Genomic DNA, 24,559 nt, shown 5'->3' on the forward strand with positions numbered 1-24,559 from the left:
AAGCCCTCTTGGAGCCTGGGGGAAGAGGAAAAGAGCTTCTGCCTCTTTACCCCACCCCCATCCCCACCTATCACTGACTGTCATCAAAGAGAAGGGATCAATTAGAAAGACAACACATCTAACCCAGAGCAGACTGACAACCAAGAACAGATACTGAAACAAAAGACAGATAGACAAAGTTAGCCTGTAGAAAGAAGCAACTTCGAGGGCATGTGACTCCCTTGAACCAGAAAAGAATGTTGTCTAAAGAAAGGAAGTTTACCCTTTGGACACACATGTCCTCTACTTGTATGCTTCACTACCCAAGTTTAATGCAACTTTATAATCTGAGTTTAAACCCACTATTAACCCTGGACTTTTTGTGTTCTTGTGGGAGAAAGTGCCCTAGGCTTTTGTGGGAAAATATTGTATACCAACTGTTCATGGTCAATAACCACTTTCTAAATGCTTATTAACTCTGCCTGAAACTCAATAGGGAGCATAGCAAATGGGGGCTCATGAGCAACAGTAAGAGAAACCCTAGTGATCATCAGGATTACTTAAAGAACCCTGAGAGACATCACCCTCCCTTTGGAGACTGAACCTGCCAATGTGAAGCCAAGTTGGAAGAGTGAGCCCAGATGGGATACTATACATACATTATCTAACATTTGATCTTCATAACAATCCTGTGAGGTAATGCCATTATTCTTGCCATTTTACATGAGACAAGGGGTGTAAGTGACTTATTGAGAGTCACATAGCTAATAAATGTCTGAGGCTGTTTTCAAAGTCAAGCCTTCCTGACCCCAAGTCCAGAACTCTATTCATTAGATTGCTAGCTATGTACCTGGCTGCCTGTGTGAACATTCTACACTAGCCAAATTGATAACGGTCCCCTGAGACGTCAGTATCTTATTACATCCTTTTTGATCTACCTAGAATATCTGTTTCTCCCATATCTGCATGCTGAAATCTTAGCCATAAGATCTAACCTCATGAAATCTTCTCTACTAATAGCCTCCACCTTTATTAGAAGTGATTTCTGCCTCTTCTTAATTTTGTTTCCATAGCTGGCTCTAATCAGAATCAATCTTGTAATGGTTATTTATATACTTGTCTTAACTCTTCTACTAGATTCAGTGGGAATAAGGATTTTGTTTTGTTTGGGACAGAGGTAATGTAAAGAATCGCGTAGCAGGGGATTATGTTGGAGGCCTTCCCATACTGCTGGGCCCCTTCCAGTCAAACATGCACTCTGGCATATTGCTAAAAGACATATTTCACTGGAAGGAAACTCCTTGGGAAGGCCTCTTATCCAATTTCTCCTTAAAATAGAATCATAGGTTTCATAGAATTTAGAACCGGAAGGGACCTCAGACATCTTCTTGCCTAATCTCATTTTATCGATGAAACTGACTCTCACAGATCTTAAATAACTTGCCTAAAACCATCAAATAGATAGAGACAGCTAGCTAACACAGTAGATTGAACTCTGGGCCTGAGTCAGGAAGACCTGAGTTCAAATCCAGCCTGAGAAGCCTGTCACTTAACCATTCTGAATCTCAAATTTGTTTGGGTGTTGTGAAGAAAATTCTTTGTAAGCTTTGCTGACTTTCCCTGCTTTGACCTCCCACTAGCTTAAAATATTCTCACCCTTCTCAGATTTTCATTTTCCTAGAATATTTTACATAGATTTCTCCCATACCTTTATCATACCCTTCTTCATATGACATTTATTTTCTTGTGTCTCTCTGTGCTCTGCCTCTTCTCCATGCCATGGTACAATTTAAGCTCCTTAGAGGTAGCCTGTTGGCACAGTAGATAAAACAGAGGTAGGAAGATCTGAATTCAGATCCTGCCCCAGACACTCACTAATTATATGGGCCAGACCTTTAGCCACTTTCAGCCTCAGTTTTCTTATCTACAAAAGAGGGAACATAATAGCACTTGTCATAGAGAATATTATGTGATGAAATATGTAAAGCTTTGCAAACCGTAAAGTCCTATACAGATGCTCTGAGTTACTATTATTATTATCATTATCGTGATGATGATGATAAATGTCATTTCTCAGTTTTTTATCTCCCACTGTGAACATTGCTTTTCACATAATTGGTGTTTAGTGACTTGTGCTTTGAATGAAATTTTAAAATTAAAAAGTGCTGTAGAAATAGGAGTTGTTGCTGTTATTTCCCTCTGTGGCCCCCATGGTGCTATTCTTATAGCAGATAGCCTAAAAATATTGGTTAATGATGATGACCTCATGTGGATTGTAATTATTAAAATTTGGGAAATTTGGGATTTTTGACCAGGACTAAAATCAATGGTGTTAAAGTACAAACCTCAAATCATGAATTTTTAACAGGAGTAAAATTGAAAAAAAAATATGAGAATATAAACAAATTTAAACTCTTGAGATGGTTGGCAAACACAAAAGATTTTATTTTTAACATTGACTGTCTTGCTGATTGTGACTTTTTTAAACTTGTCCCATTGTTTCTGCTCCTAACTGCCAGCTTACTGAAACTCTCTTTAACACAATGGTAAAGGAAACGTGGCATCCTAAACAAATAGACCAAGACTCCAGTCAAATCCTGCCATTGTTAGACCCAAAAGCCTTATTAGTTAAACTGTAGTGGGGCATGGGACGAGGTCATAATTCATCTTAATATAGCAAAATGCTTTTTATGAAGCCTATGTCATAAGATGAGAATAGAAACATGTATTACAAGCTTTCATTCATTTGATAAATATTTACTGAGTGACTGATGTATGCACTGGATCCTGTATAAAATGGAGAGGAGGGAAGAGGAATAATAATGCTAATAATATAACAATTATATTAATAGCTAAAGTTTATATATTATATATTGTATAGTGTTTATATAGTATATAAAATGTATATGGTACAAGATGCTAGGTGCTCAGTGCTTTACAAGTTTTACCTTCATTTAATCATCATGACAACCCTGGGAGGTAGGGGCTATTATTATTCTCATTTTGCAGATAAGGAAACTGAGGCAAATGGCAGTTTGAGACACTTGTACAGTGTCACACTGCTAGTCAGTATCTGAGGCTGGATTTGAACTCAGGTCTTTTTGACTCCAGGCCCTGCATTCAATCCTCAGTACCAGTCAGCTGCCCCCCTCTTTTGTTCCTAGCTGGATAAAAATACAAGGAGAAAAAATAATCCTTATCCTAAAAGAACTGCATTCTAATGAGGAAAGACAACACATATATAAGAAATGGGATTATATTAATACTGCCTATTTCACAGGACTGTTCTTAGTATAAAATAAGATAACATACGCAAAGTATTATGTAGATACTAAAAAACAATCATAAAAGAAGGCTGGAAAGAGGGTAGGAGATACCATCCATTTGGGGCAAAGATACTAGTGAGGTGATAGAGGGGACTGGAGAATCAGGAGTCAAGTCAGGAGTGAAGGGAACTTAGCCGAGGCAAATCATGACCTGTTGGTACAGCTCACAAAGTCACCCGATCCGAATAGAGGACCACAGGGCAGAGTCCTGTCTAGGGTGAGAAGACTGCTGGTGGCCAATAAGTGTCAGAGGTAAGATTCAGACTTAAACTTTCTGACTGTAGGTCCAGCTCACCTTTCTGTTATACCACACCAAAAGAAAGGCTTCCAAATACTTGGTTTTCTCTCTAGCAATGTTGTGAATGACTCTTCTTTTTTTTTTTTTCAATTGAACAACCATGGTTTTTCTTTAATGGCTAGGCTGAGATTTGCAGAGTAGGTAATTTTGAGTTGCATCTGGAGGCCCTTACTCTCCAGAACACATTATTCTATTCCCTTCTGTGGTTTCTAGTAGGGACAAAATAGTTTTGTTGTTTGAATTTCTTTTCCTTTATATTTAAAAATCTTTCTCCTAGTAGCTTGTAGAATTTGTTGTCCATGTTAATTTTAACCACTATGTGTCCTGGAGTTTGCACAATAGTTTTTTGTTTGTTTCTGGAGGTGATCTGTGCATTTTTTAGATTGGGACTTTGTTTTCTGTATTCAGAAATTCTGGGCAGTTTTCTCGTATTATTTCTTACATTATGGTGTTCGTGGTTTTTGGCATGTCATGTTCTTCTGGGGACCTACAATCTTTAAGTTTTCTGTGAGCATTCTGTCTTTGAAATCAGTATGTTTTGCTTGTATGGAGATCACATTTTCTTTTAATGTTTTTGCTTTTTGCTTCTGTTCTTCCACACTGTCCTTTACTTCCTTGTATTTGCATTCCAAGGTAGTTATCCTCTGTTTTGTTTCTTTAGTGGGACCTGCCACAGTGGATTCAAGTTTTTCTATTCTGGCAGGTATTTCCACTGTGCAGGCCACAAATTTTGCTTTCAAAATTTTTACTCTCTTTTAAGCTATTTAAGAGCATACTTTCTTTGGAATCCACAGGGCCCTCTGCCTTATCAGGCATTGATTCATTTCCTTTGTCTTATAATATTTATTTAGGAATGCCTGAACTTTTTTCTCTGATCAGTAGCCCATATTTCTTTCTTTTATTATTATCTTATCTGTTGGTTTGTGTGCTTTATGTTCAAGGTCTTTAAGTGAGTTTTTTTTTTATTCCTAAGATCTTTGGTAATTTCAGCAATTTTCCTTACTTTTTCCTTTTGCTCACTTTCTAACTCTCTCCCCTTTAATAGTAGTTTCTTTCAGGGCTGTATCTAAAAGTTGTCTCAATTTTCTCTCACAATGGGCAATTCATAGTTCACCAACTGCGGTCTTTGCCACAAATGGCTTGTGAGGGGACAGAACTGACCCCAGCTAGATAATTTTGCCTTTCCTTAGTGGGATGCCACAGAACTTCACACATGTGTTCTGCCTCAGGTTCCTCTGTCCCTCAGTTCTTCAGCTGAGCTCTGTTGTGGCATACAACATTGTTGTGCTCTTAGCTTAGACTGAGCATATTTCTGCTTTTTGGATCTCTGACACCCCAGGAAGGAGTGCGGTTGTTGAGTTGTGGTACAAGCCTGTGCATTAGCTTGTTTGGGACTGGGCAGTGGGTGAGTAGATACTGAGAAAGCATGTTAAAGATTAGTAGTATTGTGTTAGTTTATCAGATTTTTATCTTGTTTCTGTTCCTGGGTTCCTAAACTGTGGAGGCAGCTGAAATTGCTTTATCTCTTACTCATAGCTTCTATTTTGGAGAAGTTTCAGAGAAGTTATGAAGATAAGAGAAAGTATTTAGTACTCCATCTTCCAGGGAATTGTTTTTAAAAGAGTCCTGACACCAAAAACAGCTAACTCCTCCAGCCCTGTTAGAGTTGTCTTTAAGAACCACATCTGAGAGCACAGGAATCCAGGTTCACCAGTTCTTATATTTAGAAGGGCTGCTTCCTGGCCTGAGGTTTATTTACATTCATTTTAGAAGGAGGGCCTGAGTTTTTATAGTCACAGGGGAAGAATAAACTGTCTTCAGTTTTTCTTTGGAATACTCTATTTAAATAGGCAATGACATTTCCTTTTTCAACCAGAACCTATTAAAAAAAATAAAAATGACTTTTTCTTGCCAATGTAGCAACATAAGAGATTTTGTTGATTTCCTAGTGTTAGGAAAATGAAAGTGAATGTAGTCTCAGCCCACGAATAGATAAACATCCCTATAGTTGGGAGGTTAAATAACAATTAGCATTGACAGACTATTGTAAAGTTTACAAAGGCTTTCCTCATAACATTACTGTGAGGCGATGATTCCAATGTTATTTACTCTATTTAACAAGTGAGGTAGGTTGAGAAGTGAAATTGCTTCCCTAGGCTCACACTGCTAATAAAAGAAAACCAAGTTTCCTGGTCTACTGGTCTTCCTACTTCCTGAGCCTGCCTTCTCTGATTTGACTGTCTCAATGAATAGAAATACATAAATAGAAATCTAAGGAATACAAAAGTTAAATACATGCCATATCAAAGGTGTCTTTTTGTGTACAAAGTTAATATTACAACACATTTTCCTTTTAAGCAAATGAGAGTCCACTGTCCCAAGTGATACTTGCCTTTTTTGAATCACAGTGAAGACTTCTCCAGGTCTCCTTCTCCAGGGTTTTTTAACCTAGGATCTGTGAATTTAAAAACAAATGACAAATACTTTTCAGTATAATTTTTTTTCTTTTGTAATCCAAAGAATTTTATTTTATGCATTTAAAAAAATATTCTGAGAAGGGGTCCAAGCTGCCAAAGGGGCCCATCTCACATAAACACACACACACACACACACACAGATTATTAAACACCTGCTCTGGTAACTTAAGCTCAACCATTTATTTGTAGGCCCAAAAGCTTAGTTACCAGAGCAGGGATTTCATGGAATGAATAGAATTCTCCCATTTACTATTTCTTGTTTGTTTTGTTTTTCTTCCCCTCTTGTTTTACAGGATGACTTCCTCTTAATACATTATGATAAAGGACCTTGTCGGAACAAGCTTGGTCACTCCAGAGCATCTGTAATCTGGCACAGAACGCAGGTGGGCACCAGTGTTTTTTTCTCAAACTGGAGTACTGTGATTTCTGGCTTTGTGTTACTGCGTGTATTATTTGTTAATGACATCACGAGGACATAGTAAGTGGCTAGTTGGATGCACTGGATAGGAAGTTGAAGTATTGTTCTCCTGAGCCTGGTTATTGGTCATAGACTTGGTTTCAGGAGCCCTGAGCTAGCCTTATAGTGAAGATATTCTTCTTAAGATATTGCATGAATTTTTTTTAAAATCCACCTAAATTTATAATTGCTTAAGCTTTAACTGGTGATGAGATTTCCATAGAAGACACTAGCAGAATCCAAGTAAGCATTGAAATGGGATAACAGTCTGAAAAGGAAGTGGGAAAATCCACATGAGATGATTAGGTTTAAAGGGGCTTTAGAGAAGCATCCAGTTCACCTGATACCCCAACCCCCTAATATCACTAATGAATAAACTAAGTCTCAAAAAGGAAAAGTGACTAAGGTTACACAAGTACTATCCAGGGGTAATCTCCTTGTGCCTACTTCTTCATTTGTCAATTGAGGTGAACGCCTTCACTACCAACTTCACAGGGTTATAAGGAGAGCTATTTAGAACTGGAAGGGAATTTCGAGGTAATGTGATTTAATCTTCCATCCCCAATTATAGAGGAAGAATCTAAAACTCAAAGACAAAAAAAAAATAATTTGTCCAAATCTCTATCTACTTAGATACAAAGTAGCAGAAATGGGATTTGGATCCAGTTATTCTAAAACTAAATCAAGGGTTCTTTCCACTGCATTTCATAGCTTGAAGGGAGAAGGTATGATGGGAAAGGGGTGGCCTGTTAGTTTGCAACTATGATAGCACTATGTATACATATGGATGATAAGACTGGATGGAGGGAAGGTTCAGTCTCTTCATGTGTATAATTCAGGATTTGGACCAAATGACCTTCAAGGTCTTTTTCAGCTCTAAAAATATTTTAATTGTATGACTTGTGAAAAGTTGTCCCCTCTGAAACTTGTTACAGGAAATGACTAGCTTTATGTGACTGAAAATTAATTTACTTTTCAAAATATTAAAAATACCTTCAGAGTAAACTGTAAACATAGAGGATAGGCCCTGCTAAGAAGTTCCTTCTTAGAACATTTTCTTATGCAGTTCCAAAAAAAAAAAAAGTTATGGCATTTTAAGAATCTCAAAGATTCCTGTGAGCTATTTGGGAAACAGCCCAAGAGTAGAGGGTAGGAAAATACACACACATACACACACACACACACACACACACACACACACACACACACGTATGTATGTATGTATGTATATGTATGTAGATATATAGATATATCACTACAATGGGCCTTCATTGCATCCTTTTTTTAACTTTTAACCCCACATATCAAATAGTCTTTACATGATTCCTTCCCCGATAAACATTCATTAACAAGATATTCTCCTGCTAGAGGATAACCAAATTTCAGGTCGCCATACTTGGGGTATTTGTTCAGGCTTTAATATCTTTCTTTAGTGTTACAGCGCCCCCTGGTGAAATAACAATTTCTGCAAGTAGTAATAAGAAACCCATCCATAATTTAGCAAGACTGAAAAATTCTCCTGGGAGACCAATATATTGGTGATTTATTTTGCAAAATGAGAAGGATCTATGATTTGGAAAGCACTGAATGAATTTCTCTACCAAGGCAGATCTCAACCTTATCTAATACTTATCTAAGATAAGTCCTAGGGAAGCTGCCTGAGGTATGCAGAAGTTAAGTGAGTAATTTGCCACAGGTAGGGTTAGAAGCAGAAATTGAACCCAGATCTTCTTGACTTCAAATCCTGAATTATATCCAGTAGGTCATTGTATGTGGATTATTAGAATGCCATTGACTAATTACTTTTGATTCTATATCCTCTTAGGCCTTTGATCTGTCTTCTTTGATTCTATAATAAAAAAAAAATATTTTCACCCTTAATAGGGGGTAGAGTAGGGAACAGGCATTTATTAAGTGCCTACCATATGCTAGGCATCACGTACTAACTTCTTTACAAATATCTCATTTGATCTTCACCTTTGATGATGATAACTCACATTTGTATAATGTCTCCTCCACCAGTAGTTTTTTGATGCTTCTCAGTGGCTTTCAAAGGCTATACCTCCCCAATTTCCATAAGCTTTGGTAAATAATACCAAGTCAGAGAGGCCTCAAGAACAGTATTAGTGGCAGAGGATGTAGTCTTCTGAGCATTAATCAGACTGAGTTCTGTGAGTCTCAGTACTAGATGAGTGGCTATCAGGTGATACTTTTTGTTTTTCTTTTAAAGCAATAGCAAGCTATCAAACGACCTGCTAAGGTATGGAAGGGTTGTGCTCTGCAGAAATGCAGGAGATAACTAAATAAAAAAATACTCACATCTTGAGTGAGCCCATTATACTTTAGTGTATTTCACAATGACTCCATTGGTGATTATGTGGCCAGGATTGGATAATGGCCGGCCAGGCTGTTCCTGATTGGTGAAATAAATTATTGGTGAAATTGGTGAACCAGTCGATGAAACTCATTTTAACTAGTCAGCCCCAGGCCCAGCTATGCTTTTTGTACCTGGCCTTTTCTGAGCCTGTACCCCTGTATGTGCATGTATATACCATCCCTCCTCCACTAATCTCTGCCTGCCCTTCCCCATTCATTTCTTTTAACTTTTGCTCTGAGACCTGCAGTTAAAACAAAAAGAACATTGCTTCTGAAAAAGCTATGTCAATTTGTTGTGCCACTCTCCTTCTTTGCGATTTCATAGACTAAAATACTTCTCCCAGGCCACCACTCCCATTTATTTATGTATTTATGCATTGTTTCTCTCTTGTAATCAAGGGTTCTTCACCTTTTTTGTGTCATGGACCCTGTTGGCAGTCTGGTGAAGCCCTTTTCAGAATAGTTTTTAAATGCATAAAACAAAACTCATGCGATTACAAAGGGAAACATTTGCATTGAAATATAGTTATCAAAATATTTAAAAAATCATAAACTCCTTGAAATCTATTTAGAGACCCTTTCTATAGATCCCCAGGATAAGAACCCCTGCCCTAATGGCATGTAAGCTTGAAAGAAGGAACTGTTTCCCTTTTGTCTTTTTAGCACAATACCTTGAGTAAGTGCTTAATAATTGCTTTTTCATTCATTCACTATATTTGTTAGCATCCCTTAACAGAAAATAAACAAAAACATACCAGAAGGCAAACCCTCAAGCTAAACAGAGAATCAGTTCTATGTGGACTGGATAGATTCCAGGGTAGATTTCTAAAATAATGATAATCCACACAGTTGCTAGATCTTTAGAATCAGGTATGTGGACTTTCATTTCCCTATGGACATTGGAAAAAGGGATTTCCTAGTCCTCAAGCATACTCTTACTCTGTCTTAGATTTAGAGGGGGCTGGGTCCTCTATTTGACGTTGTGTCACATCAGATTATCAGTCACAGAATTTCAGAGCTTGGAGGGACCTCATCGAACATCTGGTTTTAACTTTTCCTTTTCTAGAGGAGAAAATTAAGGACCAGTGAAGTGAAAGGACAGAACCCAGTTCTCTTGGCTTTCAGTCAAGAGTTCCTGTCACGATACTACTCCCATATAAACATAGTTAAAATGATGAGGTGTAGGATACTTTATGTATTTATATCTTTATCATTTCCAAAGTGCTTTCATATACATGTTCTAATTTGCTCTCCTATGAAGCAAACAGAGCAGATATTATTCCAATTTTACAAGTGTGGAAACTCAAGGCACATATTGTTATTCCTGTCTTTATAAATAAGAAAACTAAAACTCACTACAGGAAAAAGAGAAGGACTTATAAGAGTTGGGAGATGTAGGTTCTAATCCCAGCTCTATCTCTTATTAAATAATCAGTCAACAAACATTTATTCAGCCTTTCTTACTTGTGAGGCACTGTACTAAGTTCTGGGGATACAAAGACATAATCAAAATTGTTCCTGCACTCAAAGAGGCTATATTCTACTGGAAGAGACAATATGTACACATATTGGTATATTCAAGACATATGCCAAGCAGACCTATGATAACCTTTGTCAGGAAGGCCCTAACTATAGGCCTTGGGCAGTCTGTGAACCCCATGTACTATTGTCTCTTCATCTGTAAAATAAGGGGATTAGATTATAATAGGAGCATAGATCTAGAACTGAATGGAGCCTTATTAGTTATCTAATACAACCCCTTTTACAGTTGAGGAAACTGAGGCTTCGGGAGGTTATGTGACTTGTCCAGGGTCACACAGGTGGTAAGCACCAGGGACTTTCTCACTACCAAGGTCAATGATTTTGATTGTGTCAGTGACTCTGTGATTCTAAGGTGACTTGCCCAAGTTGGTTGTGGCAGAGCCAAGTCTAGAACTCAGGTGCCCTGACTCTCAGCTCAATGCAATTTTCACTGGGCAGTGCTACCTTTCATCTAAAATATAGACTCACCAAAATCCACCTCAGTTTACTCAATACCAGCTCTCATAGTCCCCTATATTACAAGGCCTGCAGAGCACAGGTAAGGATCTAAATCAGGACATGCCTAGAAACCCACCTGCTAATAAAATAGACAGGAAAGAAAATTGAGAAACAGCAAGATGCTAACCATGCTGAGACAGAAAGAACTATCCCTACAGGAAGATATCTTATATTGAATTTATGAAGAAATAACCATCCAGGGAAGAGTGAATTGACTATTTCCCTAGGGAAGGTAATGGCTTATAATACAAGGCTATTGGAGAACTGAGGAGGCATGTAGAATTTTTGGGTGATGTAGAGATCCCTCAGGCAGGAAAATCTATGAATAGTTCTAATAAAGAGAGAAACAGGTCAAGTGAGAATAATAGCCTGACCTAGTTTTTTCCTCAGTTCTTTCTCCCCTTTGCCTTCCTTATCCACTGTTATAAGCCCCTAGTTGTAGAAGTTGATTTCAACTAGGTGGTAATTTCAAGGTTGGCCCACTTGACTCTCTTGATGTTAGAAGGTGCTCATGGCAGAATTTTATTAACAAGGGGCTTTCTTGGCACCCTTAGGAGGCCCTAATCGTCACACCCAATCCCATGGAAAACACCACATCTTCAAATAAAAAACAGCATCTACTGAGGGAGTAAAATACACAGGTTAGCACTATTGGGTAGAAAACCAACTGAAAACATCTACCTTCCCTTCCCCACATGTGTCTGCCCTCCAGAGTATCAGTCCAAGAGACTTTTCAAGTCAAAGCTCTTTCCACTACTCCGTGTTTCCTCACCTATCTTTGCCTTTAAAATAAACTTCCAGCAAGGGAAAGAACATTGCTTATGTAGACAGACAATCTGGCTTCTAATCCTGGTTCTGACCCTACCTGTGTGACATTGGACAAGTCAAAACTTCTTTTGGGCCCCAGCTTCCTCATTTGCAAAATGAGAATGTTAGTAGATGATCTTGATTGCCACCCCCCCCAACTATGAACCTTATGTGTGACCTTGAGTCTCGGAACTACTTCCTTCAGAGCCTTAGTTTCCCTATCAGTAAAATAAGGGAACTGGCCTAGATAATGCCAAAGCTAACTTCTAAGTCCAGATTGTGATTTTCTGTAAAACAACTGACTGGTTTCATTGAACAAGCTTTATTGAAGGCTAATGGTGAGTTAAGAGCTCACTCACTTGGTTGAGACTTTGCCTTTGCCTCTCCCCCAAACTGCTTTTGTATCCTTAAAATATCCTTTGTTGCTCTTTTACTTATCAACCCAAGATTTGATTCCTGATCTTGAGACTGGAGCCTATTTATTCATTAATGGTAATCATAGAATGGACTCATAAGACCAGCGATGACCTAGAGATAGCATGTAATCCATCCATTTGCTTTCAAGCCAGAACATGCCTATATGAGATTAGACAGAAGAGAACCTACAATATACAGTAACATCTAATTTATCCTACACCTTCAGCATTGGAGTATTCCACAAACTGAATTTTACAGATGGTTACCCCTTTAAATATAGAATGCATTTTTAAAAATACCTCTTCATGATAGAGGTCTTTCTAAAATGGAATATAGTATTGTTTTAGGAAGCTGAAATTATTAAATACAACTTTACCTTTCCTTGAAGGTAGCTAGGTGGTATAGTATATAGAGTGCTGGGTTTGCAGTCAGGAAGATCTGAGTTCATATGTGACCTCAGACACATGCTAACTGTGTGACCCTGAGCAAGTCACCTAATCTCTGTTTGCCTCAGCTTCCTCATCTGTAAAGTGAGAATAATAATAGAACCTCATATGAAGTAAGTGCTATATAAATGTTAGCTTTTTAAAAAATTAAACAATGAATTTCAAGACAGGACCTGAGTTCAAATCCCAATTCTGTTATTTTTTTTATGTCCAAGAAAAGCGCTTAACCTCTCTGATCCTCATTTTTTTTCCATTCATAAAATGAGTGGGTTAGTCTAGATCAGGGGTTCTTAAACTTTTTTGTAGATTTTCTTCTCTTCCTTCACTGTCAGGCTGGCCAGCATCACCCTTTAATGCTGTCAGTGTACCATTCTTTAGCATCCTTTCTTACCCTTTATTAACCTTCTCCTCTTCTATAGGCTGGGAAACCAGATTACCACCTTTGTTTAGAAATATATGTTAATTAAGAATAAGTGATTTTAAGGTATAGAGTCTATAGAATGTCTTGACCATCCCCTTTTATTTTCTGTTACTTGTATTTTTCAGAAAAGTGAGGAGTACACTATATTTGCTTTTCATGTAATTTTATTTTGAAAGGGACATTTGAAGGTCACTTTATCCAACCCTCTCCTTATACATTAAACTCTTCTACAAAATCTCTGAAAAGTTTCCATGCAGATTCTTTTTGACCTCCTTAAATGTCAGTTTCACTTTAGGATAGCTCTCATTTTCAGGAAGTGTTTCCTTACATCAACCTGAAATCTGAATCTTTGTAACTTGTACTCATTGCTCCTAGTTCTGCTCAGTGCTACCAAGGAGAATGAATTTTATCTCTCCTTCATGTCATAGTTTTTCAAGTACTTTAATAAACTGAAATAAAAAAAAAACATGATTTAGATGCCACAAAGTTTAAAGTCAGGATAGAATAACAGGCATCTGGAAGCAGGGATGAGAATTCTCTCATGGGCAATGCATAAATTGCTATTCACCTAAATCAAAACTGACAGATACATTTGCGTGCATGCTCACCTATGGGAGTGAGCAGAGGAGGTGACATTGGGGAGCAGAGGAGGAGACAGTAAGTGGTTCTGCAGAGAGAAGGAAGCAGCAATCCAAATTCTTCTTTTGCATATTCCTGAGATAATCTATTTTCATGCTTTGGACAGCAGGTGGTGCACTCTCTCCTTTTTACAGAACTCCAGGACCATATACTCAAATCCATAGGCATCCACTGGCCGTTTACTATGTGCTCAGCCCTTTCCCTGCCAGGCACTATGGAAGATAAGATTTCTGCAGTTTCATTGATATTTCCTTTACCATCACAAATTGCAAGCCTCGCATGCCACAGTGAAACAAAAACAGGGGAACTAGCTCTGGGCTGTGAATTAGGATACTGGGGATCATGTTCCAATTCTGCCAATAATTGGACATGTGTCTTAGCACCATTACTTCCCCCCTCTGACTTTCATTTTCTCCATCTGTAAAATGAGGGGTTGGACTAGAATCAGGGGTGGGGAACCTGAGGCCTTAAGTCTACATGTGACCTCAAGGCCTCAGGTTCCCCACTCCTGGACTAGATTGTCTTTAAGGCCTTTTCCAACTCTAACAATCTCTGAACCTGGGCCTTGGAAGAGAGCTGCTGTTATCAAAAAAGAATTGATTACTTTGTAACCACCCTGGTCAGAAACTTCTCTCACCCCTCACCCCACCCCACCCCCTCCCCACCACTGAAAATGGTTCTCAGGAGATACTCAAAGCCTATTGCTGGGGTCATCCCCAAAATCTTTCTGACTTGGTAAAACCTGTTACTGAATACTTCTCTGAGGAGGACTTGAGTAGAGGTGGGCTATTGCACATTCTAATTAATCAAAGCTTTCTTGCATCTGAAACTTTGGCAAGACAGGTAAATTCTCAGAAAACAAGTCTAGATCAAGAATATCCATTCAGTAAGTCAGCTTACTCAAAGTCTACTAGAGTTGGGTCAGATTCAGACACATACCTTGGGGCTTTCTGGGTTGATTGTACAATGCTCTTTATTAATAAGCAGTCAAGAAGACCTTAGTTCAAATTCTGCCTCACACACTTCCTAGTTATGTGACCTCAAGTTAATTTCTCACTTCTCCTGGCCTCAGATTTTCCTCATCTCCAAAGTGGGATAATAGCATTTAACCTCACAGTCTTGTCTTAAATATCCCAAATGGTTTTAAGCACTTTATAAACCTTAAAATGGTATGTAAATGCTTGCTCATTCTTCTAAAAGACTGCTGCTCCAGAATCCATATACATAGACCAACCCCAGGAGGTTATTGATATTAAGAACCAACAATAATATGGCACCTTATGATTCCCTCACCACAACCCTGGGAAAGAGATAGTATTATTCCCACTTGTGAAGAAGAAGATATGAGTTCAGAAAAGTTAGCTGATTGACCAAAGGTCACCCAGTTATGAAGCGGGAGAGTGACAACTCAAACAAACCCTGAACTTCTAATTATGCATCTAAGAAGCTTTTTTTAAATTTTTTTTTTAACACAGTGTTGAGGCTTCTGAAACCCTCATGACAATGAAAAAAACTTGATGTGAATATAGTACTTTATGTTTTACAAAGAACTTCAGAGATCTCATTTGTTTCTCAACAGAAGCGTGTGAAACAGAGCAAGTTATTTTACAGATAAAGAAACTAAGGCTCAGAAAGGCTAAGTGATTTGCTTCAGACACTTACAAGCTTTGTGACCCTGTGCAAGTCACTTAACCTCTCTGCTCAGTTCCCTCATCTGTAAAATGGGGACAAAAATTACACTTATCTCCCAAAGTTGTTGTGAGAATCAAATGAGATAATATTTGTAAATTGCTTAGCATAGTACTTAATACATAGTAGATACCATATAAATGTTAGTTGCTATTATTACTTTTGAATGAAAACTTTAACACACTAAGAACAGCTATGTAATTAAGAGTGATTTAGGCCTGCATGGGAGCTATTCTGCTTACAAACTCACGAATCCCATTTTATTCCTTTTTTATCCCTGTCATTCCAGGTGGTGGGCATTTTCGCTGGCTTTGGCCTTTTGCTGTTAGTGGCCTCCCCTTTCCTGTTACTGGCGACACCCTTTGTCCTTTGCTGCAAATGCAAGTGTCATAAAGGTGATGATGATCCCCTGCCAACCTAGACCCAGGGAAGACTGGACTCATGCCTTTGGGGGAACATGGTTCTCCCCTCCTCCCACTCCCTCCCCTGCCCTCGCACTCCCCATTGTCACAGCCTCACGTGCCCCATCCTGCTTCCCAGCGACACATGGTGCCATGATTCTGGGGACTGATGTCAAGGCAGTTGCAAAGGCTTGCAGAGGTCCAGCAGGAATGTGGAAGATAAGTCAGGCACGGAGTATCTGTTGTACAGGGGAGAAACATGTCAGCAGATTTTTCAAAGGGAGACATAGCCGGTAAAATATGTGATAACTTTGTATGTCCAGAGACTATGGGGAGGGAGGCCAAAATGGCAGATCCATAGCCTAAGAGATATTCAATCGCAAAGCATTGTCCCTTTATACCAATCAGCATCAAGATGGGATCCTCCTCAGTAGAGAAGGGATTTGAGAATCACTTGCCACTTCAAACAGAATCAGTGTGAGCAGATTTTGGAGAAGACCCCTGTTGATGACGCTCCATTTTATAGTTGGCATTGCCAAATCCTTTTCAGTGGGAGTCTTTTTTTTTTTTTCATCTGGACAGTAGAAATTGACCGGCTGCCTAGAAACCATTGCAAGCCCTTTTTGAAGGTGGAGGGGGAAAGAGGATCATGTGGGAGGAGAGGAAAATTGCTGCCTCAAGACTTGTCCAGCTTTGCTGCATTTTGAAGCATTTAGAAAGTCTCGTGTGCTTTGTCTTGTTCTGATGTCTTTTGAAAAGCTGTTAGTTGGAATAGGGAGGGACACAAACCTCCCCCATAGATGTTCTTCGTGAAAATTACTGCCATGTTTGAAAGAGCATCCCTGTCGGTCTTTCTGAATTTATATGGCTGTTTAAGGATGCACCCCACACATAGGGCTCATAATTTCTTATACAGGTATCAGGATTCTTTTTATGTCTCTAAACCAAATGTGTAAATAGTTCAGTTCAGAATTGCTAGGGTTTAAGAAACCTGAAGCAGCTTGCTTCTGTCTTATTAAACAAGGAGAAAGAACAGTGCGGTGTTACTGTCTCATTCGCTACCTGCAGACTCACTCAAAGCCCAGCAGGGATTTCTCCTTTAGAAAGCAAGAAAGTTCTCATCTTTGTGAGACTAGAAGAGTTCCTGGAATTTGTATTTCACTTTCAAAAAGGTATTTAGCTATTTTAAAAAAAATACTTTCTTGTCCCAGTGCTGTTAGTAGTCCCACTATGACCAACATCCCCCTCCACCCCAGCCCAACAGCCATTCAGTTTACTGTCTTTTGGGGTTTGGTTATTTTGTCAACTCTGGTGCTTTGTGATGGTTTCCAACATTCAGAAGCTACCTGGAGGCACATAGCACACAATCAACCATAAAATGCAAATTACTCAGCATATGAGCTCCGAAAAGAATAGAAATTGTACACTTTGAAAGTGGTTTGTGATAAAATAGACTAAGAGCTACAAATGTTTTATGAAGGCAGACTGACAGCTTTGCTTTTGTCACAGAAATATAATAGGTCCTATTACCATTAGGCTGGTTCTTTATACCATGCTACGTTCCCTGTTGCTTACATGATCTGCTGTCCATGTAAAAAAAAAATCAATCCGTGGCTTTTTATTAGAGATATTTTTCTTCTTCTTTAGAATTCTATGGACAAGAAGCAATCTTCCAGATAGATTTAAGCAAAAAAATCCCTGCTTAGGATAAGAGTTGGCAAGAGCTTTCTAGATCATTTGAACAAATCCCTTCCTTCATTCTTCAAAGGAGGACTTGGGCCAAGAGAAGGGTTGTGACTTGAACAAAGTCATTCTAGCAGTAATTAGAAGAGCTAGGGTTGGGATCAAGGGGACCTAAGTCCCCAAGACCAGAGTGGTTTCTACCACACTGTCTAACTTTCCCAGTTATTTCTATCAGTTTTTCATTTGAATATTTGAACATTTATCTCACTTCTCAACTTGTCTTTCTGAAGGTAGAAATTTTACCCATGTTGAAAATAGGGCACCATTCTGTTTCCTGCCACATTTCACCCATAGGGAATTACAAAATAAATTGTCTCTCTTTCACTTCTCTGTCAAGTTTACTAGGGGAACTAAGTCCATTTTGAAAGCTAGTTGATATCCAATTTACATTAATTTTTACTTCCCCTCCAAGTGATTATTTTAAAATTTACCATTGACTAAATAATAAAACCCTTGAGATAAACCCACAGAAGACTGAGACCCAAACTGTGGGTGTGTTGTGCATAATTGTCAAGGAGGCCCCTGGGTAGAGTTCTTTGATAAATGGAAGGAGGGGATTGAAATCACCTTGGAAAGCATTATATAAGAAGTAACTACTGACATAAATGCTAGGAGCCTCAGCAGAGACTCCATGAATTAAATAGCTAGAAGAATGATCAGCAAACTACCACACAATGCATGGCCAATGGCCAGCTTTCCATCACATTTGGGCTGATCACAAGGCCTGTGCCCTTCTCCCTGCTGCTTACAACGGCCACTGCTCATGTCAATAATCACAGTCATTAATACTCTTCCTATCCTCCAAGTGTTAGCATACATATACCCTTATCCTGGCTCATCAAGCTTAGGTTTTAGCGCTTAGGAATTTTAGGATCTTAGAATCAGATTCATAGCAGTGACCTTTCAGGTCATCTAATTTAATCCTTATCCAGTAGAAGAGTCTCTTCTGTCATATTCCTAATGATTGGTTGTTCAGCCTTTGCTTGAACATTTTCAATGTCAAGAAACTTACTGTCTCAACAAGGCAACCCATTCTGTTGATGTAACAATTTCACTGTAAGAAAATTCATCCTCATGCTAAAGGATTTTACATAACATAATTTACATCATAACATCTTCCTAATGATTTATAGCTGCAGCGATGAAGCCTCAGATGAATCGTATCCTTTGATCATTACAACTCTCTGAGGTAGGTAGTGTATTATTAGCCTCGTTTTGCAAATGAGGAAACAGAGGCTCAGAGAAATTAAACTATTTGCCCAAGTCTCCACCATTAACTCGTAGTAATATTTAAACTTGAAGCAAAGCCTTCTGACTTTAGTCCAGTGCTCTTTCCACTTTGCCATTTTGGAAAGGTTGCCAAAGGTCCAAACTCCATCAATTATTAAACGATCAGGTTTCCCTATCAAGTATGAGCCCCATTGCTTGAGGCGTGGAGTCAGTTCCACCTGGGCTAAGATGTCCATTTATATCCCCACTTGGAGTTGTACCTTGGACTCTGATTTTCAGTGGGCACTTAGTTGATAGTGGCAATAATTTTTTTTCTTTAATGCTTTGAAGTTTCTGAAAAATTTTCATTACAACATCCATTAGCATAAACATTGTTACCCCCATTTTTCTGATGAGAAATCTGAGGGTTAAGGTTATGAAGTGACCCACCTATGGTCACATAACTATGGAGTAGGCCATTTCAGACACCAGCCTCAGGGACTTAAGTGTAAAAGGGAATATTTCTAGGAAAAAATTTCATTGTTGGCAGCCAGAAAAGTGTGTAATTGTTTCAGTGACTGGTGGGTCTTATGTTCTGCCCTGAGCATACCTTGGGGTCTGGGTTTGATTTCTGAGACAAATGTCATCTGCCTTACTTTGACATAATCATTTATGCTGACACATCTATGGCATCATGTCACGTCTGATTTCACTGATACCTCGCCAGTTTTCATTGAGCCAGTTTTGTCTTTAGTGGGAAACAAAGTTCCTTCTATGAGTCTCTAATGAAGAGGTATCTCAGTATGATGTAAAGAGTGCGAGACAGAGTCAAGAAGTTATGGGTTCAAATTCCCCCTTCAAAACATTCTAGCTATGTGACTATGGGCAAGTCACATTGCCTTTCTGAGACTGAGTTTTCTTATCTGTAAAATGGGTATAATAATAATAATACCTCTAGTATCTACCTCATAGGATTGCTGAGAGGCTCAAAATGGATAATGTACGAAAAATGTTTTGCAAACCTTAAAGCTGTATATCAGAATTAGCTGTTGCGATTACTGCTATTCACTCTCATTAGCATATCACACTGGGTCAGAAACTTGTTCTCTCCTGCAGCACCCCAGTTAACTCATAAATTAGGGCATTCTTTCCATTGATGCCGTAGATGCCTTCCCAGCCTGTGTGACTTTGATATCTGATTTGCATAAGCTCCACAAGGTATGATCTGCCTAGTTTTACCAGGGTCTTTCTTGCTTTCTTGTGGCATCAAAGATAACAGTGGAGAAGGAAGGCTGTGCAGAGGCTAGCCCTCCCACTCTCTACATGTGCCCATCACACATTGTTAACTGCATTTGTAGCTCTGAAAGCATAAGATACGTAAAACTGGAGATGAAACCCATGACAAGATTTTTGAACCTGACACCCAGCAGAAGCTTTGGGAGCAAACTCCTTGCTCATGGATACCATTAACAATCACTCACATTCCTGTAGTACTTCGGAGTTTACAGAGTATTTCCCTCACAAAACCCCTAGAGAGTTAAGCGGTGTGAGTAATAACTATCCCCGTTTCCCACATGAGGAAACTGAGGCTCAGAGAGATCTTATGCTTATGACCATAAGGCCAATCAATGTAAGGGCATGGACTTCAGCCCAGCCATACTTCCTTAAAGCCCAACATTCTTCCATGAGATGATGGATTTAGAACTGGAAGATGCCATAGACACTATGTAGTGTAGCCACCTCATTTTAGAGAAGAAATAGATCTAGAATGATGAAGTTACTTGCCCAAATCACATTGGAATTAAATGACAGAATAGGAATTTGAACTCAGGTCCTTCAACTTTCCTATGACATCACCTCTACAGTACTGCATTGCCTCTTGCATAGATTGACAGCACAACATTAATTTCATGTTAGTCAATTCCACACTGTTCTCTTCATTTGCATTCTCTTAATCCTTCAACTTTATTATATCATTTGCCTTGTAAGGTAATAATGTGACTGCTTTATAACACTGGGGTGAGAAGGGACAAACTAACCATGTTACTTACATCAATCCATCTTTCATGAATTGCTCTTGACTGGGGGTGGGGATACACAATGCAATTTCTGGTATATCTAAATCACTGCGATAAGCCAGTTTAACTCAAATGAATCTGGGATCTCATGGATTTGGAAGTCCCACCCTCCTCAGTGATACAGATCATAGCTGCCTTGTCCTGTTGCTCCAGGATGCCTGTTCGTCCTGGGCTACTCTTGTCTGTGTCCTCTCCAAAGTTCAACACCTTAACACACAGTTTTATTATACTTGAGAGATCCTCCTGCTTGGATTCATCCAGAAGGTGCTGTTACTCACCTGACTTGGCCTCAGTTTCTGTTGCCCAAGGCAGCTGCCCTCAGGGATGCTCTTGCCTCTGAAACGAGGAGGGAAAAATTTGAAGTGAGAACCAAGCTGTTAAAGGACCTTATAAGGGACATTCAACTCCATTCCTTTTTTTCCCCAATACCACAAAATTGAAAAATCTTTCTCCCCACTCCAAGAATGGGGTCAAGAATACATTTTCCAGAACACCTGATTTTAGAACTGGTCAGATTTCCTGTTTGGAAACCTAGGTCCCTGGAAAAAAGCGATGCCTAGCAATGCACTAATTATATAAGAACTAAGATAATATTTTCCACTGGCATTACAGTGAAATCTCTTCCCGTATCACAAAGGAATACTGCCCTTGGTCTACTTAAAAATTAAGGTCTCAACACAGCAACATATTTGTGGGTGGAATCTGTGTATGTTTCTCATTCTTTTTTTTTTTTCCTGAAAACATGACCATTAAAATATCAAGAGAATACACATAGTATGTGTGAAAACCAAAGCTTATGTACTTCTTATAACTAACCTAAGCCCTTATGAAAATGGACAAAACAATGAGTTTGCTATAAACATTATGAATGATGTCCAAGGGAGGCAAGAAGACCAGCATTAATACAGAATCATTAAAGTGCTTAAATAGAGCATGCCCTGTTTGTGTCTTAAGCCTTCCTGGATTTTATTCTGGCTTTGGTTTGTGAAACCTCTTCATCCACAATTCCAGGAAAATTAGGTGCAGGTATGTGCTATATGACCCAACCTTTTTTTTTTTCCTTGCTTATTTACCGTGGACGTATTTTAACCCTATATAGAGATATGCATGAATGAGTCATGCAGTTGTATAAATTATGTATTGCACCAGTGGTGGTTTAAAAAAAGGAAAAAAATGTTCGGTTTGTGTGTTTGAAATGTAAGTACATTTTGTGCCACTAACACTGTGATGTATAAAATGAGCTGTTTGAATGCCTTTTAATGTTGTGTTTTGTACTTGGAATCATATTGAAAAGTTTAATTTGTAATTTCAATACATATTTTAAATGATTGTGTCTTTCGTGATTTTTTTTTTTAGTTTTTAAAGGGGAAGTCTCTTTCCAGGTTCTCTTTGTCTGATGTAAAATTTTGGAAATGTACCCTCAAAAGGAACATGTACATAATAGACTGAGAATGGACTCAGAGTTAAGAAGATCTGGGTTCAAGTTTGGCTTCTCACAAATACCACCTTTGTGGCCCTAGGCAAGTCCCTTAATCTCTTAGTGCCCCAGACACCTTTCTGAGAATGGAAATTGCACAGTGGTTGCTGTTATGCTTTGACTGAGGGAATTCTCTTGCCCAGAATTCCCTATGTTGACACAACCAAATGTCCAGTAAAAAAAAAGAAAGAAAGAAAGAAAAAGAAACATGAAAAAACTATTTCCATCAATTGGTCAATTACTGAGTACCTGTTGGGTGCCCAGAGTAGTATTAAGTTCAGGAAAATAGTCTGTTTGTAAAGACTTCCTTATTAATGTTGTTTTTGTAGATACTAAGGGGAAAATGGGCCTCACTGATGGAAAACAGATGGCTGATTAAAATGCATCTCAAAGAACCTTCTACATTCCAGGGAATGAAGTGTTGGTATTCTAAAGTTTCATCCTTTTTAGACTGTTCCATTATCGTTTAATTCACAAATATCTTTATAGATGAAGAAACTAAGGCACAGAGAAATTACTAAAGAGTGACTTCACTGAGACTCTTCTATGTGTGGGAGATGGGATTCAAATCCACCTCTCTTTTAACCAACTTTCCCTTTACATTATTGCTTATTGACTTTCACTTTTCACTGAGGTGAAATAGATTTCAATTGCCATAGAAGGAAATGGACAGCTTTGGGAAGGAAGTTACTTAATCCAGAAAATAGTCTCTGCCTTTCTTTTTCATTTTCTTTCCCTTCCTTCCTTCCTTCCTTCCTTCCTTCCTTCTTTTCCATGGTTAAATAGTACTGGATTTGGAATCAGAAGTTTCCAATTCAAATACAATCTTTGTCATTTATTCTCTGTGAGCTCTTGAGCAAGTGACTAATGTTCTAGGATTTCAGTTTTCTCATCTGTAATGTAAAAGATGTGTATTAGAAGACCTCTAAGCTTCTTCCCAGCTCTTAATCTGTGCCACTAAGATAAGAAAGGTATTACTTAAAAAGACACCTTCCTTAAAGTTAAGGATTCTTGAGTTAGATCTGCATCAGACACATGGTCGTCTGTGTGACCATGGCCACTTCTTAACCTCTCAGTGCCCACAGGTCTCCAAGTAATTAAGTTATGGGTGGGTTATGGATCTACATTGATGGGAGACCAGGGAATTTTCAACAAGGGGATTTCTCTATGCCTAGGACCTCCTAGGTCTAAAAGACCTTTCCCTACCCCCCCCAAAAAGCAATAATCATAGTGCCAATACCTGTGTCTGTCCACAAATAGAATTGTGAAAGTTTTTCCTGAAGGCAGAAAAAAAAATGTTCTCTCTACAAAAGTCTTTGACAGTAGCATTACTTGCTAGTGTTAAGACAATGCTGTATGTTCTTTATTCCTATTTAGGTTAGGAAGTGATCTGGATTTTCATGAAATGCATCTTTTTGCCTTCCATAAATTCTCATCTAAGCCTGGCATTAGTAACTTTAAGGCACTTGCCCAGTAGGGTGATGAAAATCTCTAACTTAATGAGTTAGACTTTTGAGTTAGATTAGCTTGTCATTTTTTAAAAAAATTCTATATAGGTTATAGATGGGGGGAAAATATTAAGTGAATGAAAATTTTTCTGAAAAGCTTTTGTTCATACCTCCTATTCTGAAATTTAATTCAGTAACATTTATTAAGTAACCTTTTTTACACTTCAAATATTTATTAAGGTTTTAGCATAGACATTCCTCATAATGTTAAAAACTGAGCTACATCACTAGCTTCAACTCCTCAATCATAGAGGATGCTCTTCTTGCGCTAACCTTGCCCATACCTCCCCCACCACCACCACCACCAAGTAACATAAAGGAGTCCAAAAATTAAATTCAGTTGGTCCAACTTTAGGGATTCAAGTATCATTCCAGTCAAAGGACTTAGGTTTAAATCCCAGATTTACCATTTATTATCATTGTTGCTTTAAGAAAGTCATGACATCATAGATCTAGAGGCCACCAGGTCCAATCATCTCCTTTTATAATTAAGGAACAAGATATTAAGATTGTTCAAGGTTATAAAGGTAGTAAGCAGCAGATCCAACAGAACCCAGATTCAAGATATTGTGTGCAACCACACTGCTAGAACTCTGGCTCATGATCTCCTACCGTGCTCCTTTTGATAATCTGACAATTAATTCAAAGCAAAGATATTTGCTGAAATGGCATTGTAAGAAAAGTAGCAACACACACCTCCCCCATAAACCTAGTCTACACTCTCCACAAATATACATAGCATCAGTGGGAAGATGGATATTCGTAAAATTT

At 38.5% G+C, this 24,559-nt stretch overlaps 1 protein-coding gene across 1 annotated transcript in view; it reads left to right on the forward strand.

The window, feature by feature from the left end:
• The window catches only part of RNF144A (ring finger protein 144A), a 65,752-nt gene extending 46,116 nt beyond the window's left edge, over nt 1-19,636 (forward strand). Inside the window, exons 6-7 of the mRNA XM_027840236.1 lie at nt 6,374-6,463; nt 15,662-19,636. Coding sequence (XP_027696037.1) covers nt 6,374-6,463; nt 15,662-15,793 — 222 coding nt within the window. The 3' untranslated portion in view covers nt 15,794-19,636. The remainder of the gene's footprint in view (nt 1-6,373; nt 6,464-15,661) is intronic.
• Nucleotides 19,637-24,559: the final 4,923 nt, after the last annotated feature.

The sequence above is a fragment of the Vombatus ursinus genome, unplaced genomic scaffold (assembly GCF_900497805.2).
Source record: "Vombatus ursinus unplaced genomic scaffold, bare-nosed wombat genome assembly UNPS02014841.1, whole genome shotgun sequence".
NCBI lineage: Eukaryota > Metazoa > Chordata > Mammalia > Diprotodontia > Vombatidae > Vombatus > Vombatus ursinus.